Raw genomic sequence first — 11,508 nt, 5'->3', positions numbered from 1 at the left:
TCACCCCTGCTTTGTGCAGCCAGAGTGGCACTGAGCAGTGAGAACGTACCAATGAATCTAGCTGGTTATTGAAGTCTCCTGTGGGCTGTAGCACTAACAAGGTCTGCTGTCTCCAAGTCACGTTCTGTAGCAAGGCACTCTAAAATGAAATGGAATGGTGGCACACCAGCTCCCCTCCCCTGTCCCCTTTAAGAGATAAAGGGCCACTGATTTTTGGGCAGCTTGAATTTTTTTCATTCTCCAAGGATGAAAGAAAAAAAAAAAAAGGAGAGAGAGAGAGAGAGAGAGACGGGCGATATCAGGGACTTTCCAAGTAGTTCTGCACACAAATTTGCTCCTCAGTCAGCCCTGACTGCTCCATTTGTGCAGCCAAGCCAGGTCCCAGAACAAACCTGGAGTAGTGATTTGGTGCTGGAGATGCAGGCTACCATGCTGCTGTCTTGCTAGAAAGCAGGAAGAAGAGGGTTTTTTCACCCCTGGGCTCCTGCCACTGAGAAATGGCATGGCCAATGGGCTCATTCATGGCTTAGCTAGGACAATGAATGATGCTACCAGTACAGTCGCTCCCATTACTTGCTGTGGGTTGAGTCTGCTCTGAGGGAGCCTTCCTGATCTTACACAGCCTACACGGAGGCCGAGCAAACCTGCACCAGTCAAACATGACACTGCCCAAAGGGGAGAAATCCACCTCTGAGCAGGGAGCCAGCACAAGGCCTAGGCCTGGCCGAGTCTCACTTACACATTACACCCCTGCAACTGGCCCTGTCCCTCTGAGGTGACTTCAGAGTGGCCTTATACCATCGCTTTGCGTAGCACGGTGGGGTCCTGGCCCAGGGCTGGGATTCTTGGGTGCTCTAGTAACACAAATAAATAATAGATCATTACTAATCATCTCCCCCTCCCCAATAGGGAGGCAGTTCCCCTGCAGCTTTAGCATGCTCTGGAATTCAAGATAACCACTGATATGCCATAAATAAGCCAGTCAGCTGATCCCCGGCAGGCACAAATGGGTTTGCTTCCCAGGATATCAGTGGAGCTGCACCTGTTCACATCAGCAGAGACTCTGGCCCGTTGCCTGGATCACCTCTAATAGCCAGTCTGAATTTTTATACTGATAGTCGTTTTTGGCAAACAATGTTCATGATGTTTTGTTCTAACCTATCCCAAGAATACGCTGGCTCTCGATTTCTCATTTTCTATACGTTATCTCATGTACACTAGAAGAACCATATTATTGAAATCTAGCTATTGCTGTGTTTGTACAGCACCTAGAGCAGTGGAGTCCTGGTCCATGGCTGGAGCTCCCAGGCATTAGGGTAATACAAAGAATAAATCATCATCATCTATTTATATTATTAAACAATAGGCTGGGGACCTGGAGGGTGCAGGGTGAGAAACAAGCAACTCAAGGTATGTCTACCCGTAGGGCGGCCCGTAGAGTACGGACACCGCACTCCCAGCAAGCACGGGTATAAACAGCACTGGACAGTGAGCTAGGGCTTACGTGACTACCGTAGAGCAGAGCAGAGTGCCCTACATGCCTGAACCCCAACGTATATATCCCACCCAGTGCTCTGCAAGCCCAAAACAGCGCCTCCCACAGCTACATGGCTATGTTTAGCAGTGTAACATCTCACAAGGCTCCAGCAGCGGGGAAAGGGCTCTGGCTGGGGGCAAGCAGTGGGGAGGCAGCTGGGAAAGTAACAACTGACCAGTGACTAAAGCAGAGATGGTTTGTCTCCACCATCCCAGAGAACGCATTAGCCCCACCTTTGCTAATCGAGATCAGATGAAGAAAGCATCCCTTAGTACCCAAAGGCTGTAGGGTTCATAAGCTATTCAACCAAGAGGCAGGGACCCCACAAAGGTGCTCTTGAATCTGCATTCCTGTCCTGCAAGATGCAGTGACTGAGAGTGGTCCCTCTGGAAAAGGCAGGCATGTAGCACTCTCAGCAAATGTCAGCTAGAAGGCTGAAGCCGAAATGCCAGAAGAGCAAGGAGATAAATTCAGCTGGATTAATTAGCCATGCATCTTAAATCTCCTTTACAGCTACTGGCATCAGACAGAAAAAGGGGAATGCAGGCACACGAATAAAGTGAATCCAGGGCTACTGTATTACCAGTGATGAGGTTGCTTTCTAGCACTGCTAACTCTTCTTTTTTCTACCATGCCTCATGGTCAGCATAACATGCAGTGACATGCAAAGTCAGCAAAGAGGCCCAGGACCGAATGGGGAGAGACATTCGGACAAATGCACCATGAAATTTGGCTAACCATGGCACCATGGTGATCCATGTTCATTAGCTCTCAATAGTCGCTGGGACACTGCACCCCATATTCTTCACAGTGATATTATTATAATATAATGATGACATCATCATCCAAAATACGTCAACACCTTTCAGAGTAGAAAGAAAAGGAGGACTTGTGGCACCTTAGAGACTAGCTCACGAAAGCTTATGCTCAAATAAATTGGTTAGTCTCTAAGGTGCCACAAGTCCTCCTTTTCTTTTTGCGAATACAGACGAACACGGCTGTTACTCTGAAACCTTTCAGAGTAGAAACGCCCTTTATATTACCCCGATCTCTAGAGGTAGGCCTTCAGGTCAGGAGTGAGGCACTTTGGCTGGGGACAGCACTGGGAAGCTGTGGCTGAAGCTGCCTGAACTGTGTGTGTTCTGTGGATAGACAGAGGATGGGCAGATGCCCATGTGGTAACACCAGAGACCTTCACCAGCACCAAACTCCCGCATCAACAAGGAGTCCTGTTCCCACAGGTACAAACCTTCTATGAAGTCCGAGGCTGCGTACATGTGATGGTTTGTGTTGCTATCACTGTTCTGGCTGTTTAAAGTTTCCAGGGCCAACTCAATAGCCTCCGCTAGCTCATCCCGCTTGTCCTTCCTCACGGGTTTCTCCTCGGGGTGGCGTGTCAGCCCTGTATCCAGCTGATACACCTTCTGCAGGGTGAAACTCTCGAAGGGCACAGCTGCGTACTCCGTGGGCAACTTGGCGCCGGCGTGCACCTCAGCTCTGTCTATTTGGGAGCGCAGGAACTCCAGCAGGTCAGCGGGGGTCTTCTCTGGGTTGCTGCGCTCCAGCCCCGGGCCCAGCGAGTCCGTGTAATGGTCCTGCAGGCTCTTCAGCTGCTCGCTCCGCTCCTGCAGCTCATCCTTCAGCTGCGCGATTTGCTTCTTGAGGCTGTTGATGTAATTGTGGTGCTGCTCCTCCCGCTCCTGCAGAATGGCCTGGTACCCCTCCTTTCCTGTTGGGCTGTTGGCCCTGGGGAATGCAAGCTGCTCATCGATGCCCTTCGGCGTACAGGCCAACATGTAGAGGATGGACACGGCAGAGCAGAGCACCACAAGCAGAACGACCATCCGCGGGAGCCAGGCACTCAGCCCTCGCCGAACCATCATCTCTCCGGGAGCAGGTGTGGGTACGTCAGCACCTACATCGCTGTGTGTCCCCCAACAGTAACCCTAAACAGATGCATGTACGTGCATGAGTGGGTTTCGCAGCTTCCTTCTAAAGTGCTTGCTCCCCTCGGGTATCAGGTGCAGCCTCACGTGTACTTGGCAGTGCTAAGAGCCCAGCTGCAAAGGAGACGCTGTGAGCCGAGTGACACCAGCCACTCCCCACAGTCACTCCCATTGTTATCTTATCAGCTTGCAGTAGTCAGCAAAGGGTGACCTGAAAGACAAGCAACAAAGACCAGTTATGGATCCATATGCCACTCAGTGGTCGAGAATGGACGAGGGCTGTAAGTGTGCACATGTGCAGTAGCATTTCCTACTGTACCTTGTAGAGCTGCCTAAGCAGCGCAGAATGCTGTGTCGTACTCTTCAGCTGTGGACAATGCTAAATCTGTGAGGTGCTAAGGTGCTGGCCCTGGAAATCGCATACACATGCGGTATCTTGAGATTCCCCCCACTGCAGCATGGGTCATGGATCACCAGCTAGGATTATCTGAGCAGGTCTCACCTCATGAGTTCCCTGCCATCCAGGGGCCTCGGGCAATGGTTGCACCTTGGTCTCTCCTGTTCTCTGTCTCCTGAAGACTAAATTGCTTTAGTTTAACCAAAACGTCACCCTCAACACAGGGTTAGCTGGGTGGAATGTAATGGCCTGTGATGTGCAGGTCAGAGTAGATGAGCTGATGAGCTCGAAGCCCCTTCTGGCGTAAACCTCTATGAAACTTTAGACACACCGAGTAGTCCCAGTTAAAGCACACTAGGAAACTCTTAGTGCATGCTAGCAGGGTCCACACAGACCAGTTAGTGTGCAACACGTTGGTGCTCTTTAGTAGTGTGCCTTGTTGTACCATGGAGACAAGCCCACTGACTATGGACAAGAGGTCTGGGCTTAAAAGTCTACTAAATCCTACAAACACTTCAGGAAGCCTACAGCGGCCATCTCATGGCCAGATTTTCAAACAAGCACAAATTCACATTTTCAAGTCCCCAGCGCCCACAGTTGGCACCAGATTTCCAAACAAGCTTAGCTCCGACACTGGTTCCTAATTAAGATTTTCAAAGGGGCTCAGCACCTCGCAGACCCCACTGCGATATGTGTGGCCAGATTTTATGTGCGGCCAGATTTTATGTGCAGGGCACAGAGCATTCTCAACAGCAAGGCTTGCAGCTCTGGTTTCACTTGTAGCATTCTGCAGTGTCTAAGGGAAATTGTCTAAGTAAATAGTGGAGGCATCTTTTGATTATTTTGTTCTTTAAAAAAAATAATCCTAGGAAATGCTGTACAAAAAGCCATGTGAAGAGATGATTACGGATAGGACTTTCAGACTCATTTAGTATTGGCCCAACTCTGCTGCTACTGAAGTATTTTATCATTGACTTCACTGGGAGCAGAGTGGAAAGCTATTGAAAAAAGTCCACTCTACATTTGCATTGTTAAGCTCTCAGAAGTCATGAAATCTAAGTTAGCCTTACACCTTGCATGTCTGCCTTGTGGTATGGTTTTCAGTTTCTTGCAGCTGCATCAGTCTAGCTACAAATATCCCCACAATGACAGGCCCCAAGATAAACATATTTTACTCATGAGACTAATACAACTTCTGGGGCCATTGCTGGATCTTGACCCAAAGCCAATTGTAAACAATGGGGTTCTTTCTACGGACTTCAATGGGCTTTGGATCAGGCCACTACATATAATGGAGTGGGGACAAGGAGGTAGGAACAGACTTTAAGGGACAATGAGTAAACAGCTGTGGACATGAGTTTCATACCTCATAAAAAGAAAAGGAGTACTTGTGGCACCTTAGAGACTAACCAATTTGAGTATAAGCTTTTGTGAGCTACAGCTCCAATGAAGTGAGCTGTAGCTCATGAAAGCTTATGCTCAAATAAATTGGTTAGTCTCTAAGGTGCCACAAGTACTCCTTTTCTTTTTGAGAATACAGACTAACACGGCTGTTACTCTGATACCTCATAAAGTTTAAGACCAAAGGAACCATCAGATCATCTAGTCAGGAGGTTCCTAGTCTAACCTCCTTCATATCACAGCCTATAAACCATTACCTTCCATCCTCATATCTCTATATTAAACCCAAAGGATTTAGTTAGACAAAAACATTTCAGTCCTCAGGAAACTAAATTGTGTGCTGCAGACAGAAGAGGAGGGGTCAAGGTGCCACCAAGGCCCAAGGTCCCCGCAACAGAGAATGGATTGAGATATGCCCAGAAGATGCGAACAGGTGATCCATACCCCATGCTACAGAGGAAGGAGGGAAAACCTCCAGCAAAGGTTCCTGCCAATCTGATCTGAGGGGGGTCACCTAAAAGAGCTAGTTACACACATTCTTCTCTTAAATAATGGAGGAAGAAGCTATAGGTTCAAGATGACTTTCAGCAGGCTGAGTTTATGAATTGTTTGCTCAAGCCATCTTCCACATTATCATTCCCAGATAGAAAGCAGATGGGAAGGTTGTGAAATTGTCTTGCAAGCACAGCCACAAAGAAAATACACAAGAGCTACTTGTAGTATGAACCTTGGTTTTCCATCTCTCTATTGTTCCTGGTGACTTGTACTACAGCAATTCTCCACTGAAATGACTGGCCCTTTAGTTTTTATCAGTGTTTAACAGCTGTGCGGTGTCACTTAGGCATGTGGGTTTGTTTGCAGGGAAAGCTATAAAAATACAGCTCTACTTTTTAAGTGACACTGAACTGCTGATAAAATATTTATAAGATTTCCCAAAAAATGCCAGTGATTTCAATGGAGAATTGTTGCAATAGACAAAAATATTCAAAGCAGCAGAAAGAGAGCACAGAGAGGAGCTTGTAGATCAAACTCTACTTGCCTTTTCTCAATGATCTTTTCTCAAGAGCAGCTCACCCAGCTTCAGCTAATCCTTACTTGGTCATAATCATCTCTTCTTTAATTGACTTCCCGTCACTCATACTGAAAATGCACATAGTGTACTAGGTGCTGTCAACATGGTAACACCTCTTCATTCCTTTCACATTTGTCAACTGCCTACCTCTTCAATTTGCCTTTTGTTCTGCAAAAGGCTGTACCACAGCTGCTTCTTACAGATGCGCTGTGAAAGCAGGTCTCCTGAAATGCAAGGGATCTATTCAAGGCATAGAAATTAATTTGGGCATTTTTAACTCTCGAATGTATAAGGCCAAAGGACTGCAAGAAGGGAGTGGGCAGTGAGGCAAGGGGCAGGAAGTGGTAGGATGTAGTACATAAACTGCTGTGTACGTATGCTTCACTTCGCACAATCAGTCCATTGACTGCATTGGCATACGCTGAACTTTAGTGAAAGGATTAGTTGTGCTAACAGAGCATAAACCGAAATTACATCTCCATGTCTTAGATAAACACACCCTTTTAGTTCTCAAAGAGGCATCAGGCTAGGGCTTTGGTTAAAGAGCTCTTCCAGTGTTGACCCTCCAATACACATCTATAGCTATGCTGCTCAAACATACAGCTCTTTGTCTAGGGGGTCCCCTCCTCCCAGGTCGCCTTTTTCTGGATCTTTTAAATCTCATTTGTCAGACATCTCTAAATGCACTTCAAGGACACTGTATGGTCTGACTGCTTTGTTCACTCAATAGCAAGAGAGAAATGGATGCTGTGGGAAGGCCACCATGGTATCACCGGTTTCAGAGTAACAGCCGTGTTAGTCTGTATTCGCAAAAAGAAAAGGAGGACTTGTGGCACCTTAGAGACTAACCAATTTATTTGAGCATAAGCTTTCGTGAGCTACCTCCAATGTGAGCTGCATCCGATGAAGTGAGCTGTAGCTCATGAAAGTTTATGCTCAAATAAATTGGTTAGTCTCTAAGGTGCCACAAGTCCTCCTTTTCTTCATGGTATCGCCGTGACCTGTGCTGTATGGGAGAGTGAGTGAGTGAGTGTGTGTGTGTGTGGGGTAGTGATGAGACGGACGGGACACGACTGTCCCCTATCACTCACAACGTGTCACATCTGCTCATTTAAATGTATCAACTCCCTGGATTAGCCCAACTTCTTGAGCAGCCCTATTAGATCAGTCAAGGGCTGCAGGCTACAAGCTCTATTTCTGCTGCCTTGCTTGCATAGCTGGCAGCAGGAAATGAAACAAGCATCCATCCACTTGTCTCTGTGACAGGGTACCCTTTACTGGGCAGCAGCCCTCAAGCTTAGAGCAGGAGCTCTGGGGGGATCTCTAGGAGGACAAGACATGTAGCAGATTACAGAATATGGAGAGTCTCTAGCTGGGGAAACAGTCAGGTGACCCTGAGTGCAGGCCTCAAGGCCCCCAGGAATCAATCGGGGAAGGGTCACCCTCTCTCACTAATGGGAGCAGCAACATCTCCGGTGCATGCAGCGATAACACACACATATGGACAGGAGGAACACAGAGGGTAGCCAGTCCTCCCCACCCCTGCAATCACACCTCTGACTGCAGTGTAGACATACGCTTAGACATGTAGGGCCAGATCCTCAGCAGGTGTAAATAAGAGGAGCACCACGGATTTCATTGGCGCTTTGCAAATTTGTACCAGCTGGGAGCCTGGGCTGCAGCACACATGTGCACTGCAATCTCAGGTTTTCCATAAAATGACCTAAGAATGCCTGTGTGTTCTGTGGTGCTCAATAGCTAATTGTATTAAGAACTTGTGATTCCGGCAGATCAGGTACCAGCTCATGCCAAAGCCCCAGGCCAATTTACTTGTGTATTAGTATAGATCAAAGTGATTGTTAAATGTATAAGAGTGTATTTGGTGTTTAAACTTCAAGAAAACTAATGGGATGTTACTGGCATTGTTTTCATGTATCTATATCCCGTTATAATGTAATAGCACACACTTACACTGTGTACACCCCTGTAACTAAATAACCCGCCAATCAAGAAAGAAGCCTTGTGGAATGCAAATGATGAATTTTAACAGAAAAGTGCTAATTTCAAAACAATTGAGGATTGGAGGTCAAAGACTCTAAAGATAGGTTTCAGAGTAGCAGCCATGTTAGTCTGTATCTGCAAAAAGAAAAAGGAGGACTTGTGGCACCTTAGAGACTAACAAATGCATTCCTCACTCTCCGTCATCAAAGGAAGAGCCCATGTGGGTAGTGACCCTGTCAGCTTGTTTTCTGTGCGTAGAAGCTATAAGAATGGATTCAGGGAAAGATGCTTCATCTCTGGACAGTTTGGATTCTAACTGAACGAGAAGACAAGAGATCCACAGGGTTATTCTGGGTAGTCCTGAGAGACTTTTGGGAAACTGGCAGATTACTACATCTCTGCTACGATTTGGAATTATGGATTGTGACTCACCTCTACATATATTTTACCTGCTTTAACCTCTCAATAACTCTTATTTCCTTTTCTTAGCTAATAAAACATTAGTTAGTTTACTATAGAATTGGCTACCAGCATTGTCTTCAGTGTAAGATCTAGGGTACCAGTTGATCTGAGGTAAATGGCTGGTCTCTTGAGACTGGGAGCAACCAAATATGGTGTGATTTTTGGTGTAAGTAACCATTTTTCACATAGTCCAGCTTGCCTGGAGGGCAAGATAGACCTGAGAGTCTAAGGGGACTACCTGACTCCATGGTAAGACTGTGACAGTGATCCAGGAGTTTACATTTGCTACTGGCTTGGTGATATCTAATTACGAAGTACACTATCAGTTTGGGGTGTCTGCCCTGTTTCTGGCAGTCTGCCCTGAGGTAGGCACTCTCGGTGGTGAGCCACTCCAGACAGCACAACAGTAGTATTAGTCTATCTGAAGCAAGAAGCGCTAATGAAACCCCATTGATCATGGCTACTCAATGAAAGTGTTGATGCTCTAATTTAATTTAACCCAATATACGCAGGAACATTTCCCCTATTACTCTGTCCTGTTAACCTAGACCCGGAAGAGGTTGCTTCAGCACAGTTTACTGGGTGTTTTTCATATACTTTGCATGCCATACACAGAGCAGTGCACAGTGGCATTGCTCTCAGCAGAGGGCCAGATGCGGTCACCCTCCCCACATGAGTAGGGCCTTATATTGCAAATAGCCTCACTATAGTCAATGGGTCTGTTAGTGGCACAAGGCACTGCTTAGCGGCGGAATCTGGGCCACATTTTGTTTCCATGAAATTCTGGGTAATACACCCTCCCACCCCCTGCTCCTTCCTTCCAGCATTTGGTGTTTTAGAAGCATTTCAAAGAACAAGGGATTTGTCTCAGGAGGTTAAAAATGATGTAGCAAGCCATGCATTTCAGATCTGCATTTTGGCTCCAAATACCAACCACAGAATCACAGAAAGAAAAACAAACTGAGAACTACATGCCAAACCCTCTGCTATGGGGTAGAGTGGACGGCCACAGCCCTGCTGTCCCCAAACAGTGCAAGGACCTTCTGCAGGACTGCGTGGGCCCGGAGGGGTGTTCTAGGGTTGGAAATAGGAGGGCAGCTTGGACTTCCTTCCCTCCACAGAAAGCAGGATTCCCAGTGGAAATCTGAGTGGGACTTACTGCTGGAGGGGACAGCTAGGTCTCAGGAGCATGAAACAGAGTCAATGGCAGCGCCAAAGAGGGCCAGAGTGCCACACAGAGCCGATGGCTATCCCTGGAACAGGCTGGAGGCTGTGAGATTCTGCATGGCTTTCCCAGCAGATATATTGGGACTGTCCACAACCTCTCCACCCTCTCTACAACTCCTTTCCCATGAGAGGCACAAACGCCTGTAATTCCACAAGTTTGGGGTACACGTTGTACCCTCCGGCGAGCACGGTCCCCTCAGTTTAGACTGTGAGCTCCTAGGGGCAGAGACCTGGCGTACAGCCTAGCACAAAGGAGCCCTCATCAGGCTCTCTAGGCACTACTGCACTATAAAGAATAGTGATTTATCACATGACCTAGTGTTATCACTGCGAAGCTGTCAAGTCAGCCCAGAGGAAAATGCTGCCAGTGAAACTGTAGCTGTTCCACTGAAGATCCAATGACATATGGAACGCTATCTGCAGGGCAGACTCCCAGCCCCTGGGACACAGAGAATGGTAAATATTTTAACAGTCTCCGCAGTGTAATTCCTACAGTGACTGCCGCTCACACCACAGCTCTCGGGCCCTGGCGGCTCCACCACCGTGCCAAGCAACTGCTTCTAGTCTCTCGCTTTATCCCCCTAAAGCGTCCAAAATCCTGGTAAAAGGACTCAGGATGAGAGAAGCTGTGTGTGTGTGTGGGGGGGGGGGGGTGTTTGAGAGACCTTGACCTATGAACGGCATACGTCAGTATCTATGAGTAAAAAGATCAGAAAGGAAGTGAGAATGCCCCCCAACTCCCAGCTCGTGTCACTCAGCCAAACTTCTAGTGCTAGGACTGCATTGTACTCTGAACTGAAGCACATGGCATTTTGCTTGAACTTTTAAAAAATTCTAACAAAGTGCAGCTGTTCAATGCACAGTGCCCATATGCAAAATGGAGCCTTATGCTACTTATGGAGTGAGGTGCTACCCACTATGAGTAAGGGGTCCAGAATCAGACCTCTGGGAGCAAAGAACATAAACATACCTTCACTGGGTGAGAAAACCTTCTGAAAATCTTTACAGACTTCTTCTAACTGGCTGGCCAGGGATTTCCCCCCAAGTCTCTTCCAAGGGAGTCCTGTCTTTCTTGTCAGCCTTGTCTAAACTGCCTGTCCAGAGGTGAGGGGTAGGAATTTGAATGGAAGACAGGGGAAAGAAGGCAACCCTTTGATAAATTTACTGTACCCTCACGCTCTTCCTTCAGATCCTTACAGAGGGACTCCTTGTGTATCAATCCCCTTACTTATAATGTCTATGCAGCTTCTCCTTCTTGAACTATTTCCCCATGAATCCTCTTTGTCAGAGTTACAACGCAAGCACTTTGGCACAGGGACAGATCCTCAGCTAGTGTAAATCAGCATGGTTTCATTGACATCAGCGAGCTACAGCTTTACATTAGCTGAGGACCTGGCCCTTTCTCCTAGTGCGCGATCTATAAAAGCCCCATATGCATTTATGAAACTATACAGAATGGTTATGG

The 11,508-nt window shown here is 47.2% G+C and overlaps 1 protein-coding gene across 10 annotated transcripts in view; it reads right to left on the bottom strand.

Annotated features, from left to right (window-relative positions):
- CSGALNACT1 (chondroitin sulfate N-acetylgalactosaminyltransferase 1) overlaps window positions 1–11,508 on the bottom strand; it is an 87,201-nt gene that overhangs the window by 30,456 nt on the left and 45,237 nt on the right. For all 10 annotated transcript variants that reach the window (XR_007356384.2, XR_007356385.2, XM_048848026.2 and 7 more), the window contains one exon: window positions 2,787–3,694. Coding sequence is in view for 8 of the 10 variants with exons in the window: in XM_048848026.2 (XP_048703983.2) it covers window positions 2,787–3,420 (634 nt within the window). In the remaining 2 variants the exon portion in view is untranslated. The remainder of the gene's footprint in view (window positions 1–2,786; window positions 3,695–11,508) is intronic.

The sequence above is a fragment of the Caretta caretta genome, chromosome 4, assembly GCF_965140235.1.
Source record: "Caretta caretta isolate rCarCar2 chromosome 4, rCarCar1.hap1, whole genome shotgun sequence".
NCBI lineage: Eukaryota > Metazoa > Chordata > Testudines > Cheloniidae > Caretta > Caretta caretta.
This window is presented reverse-complemented; position numbering and strand designations above follow the sequence as displayed.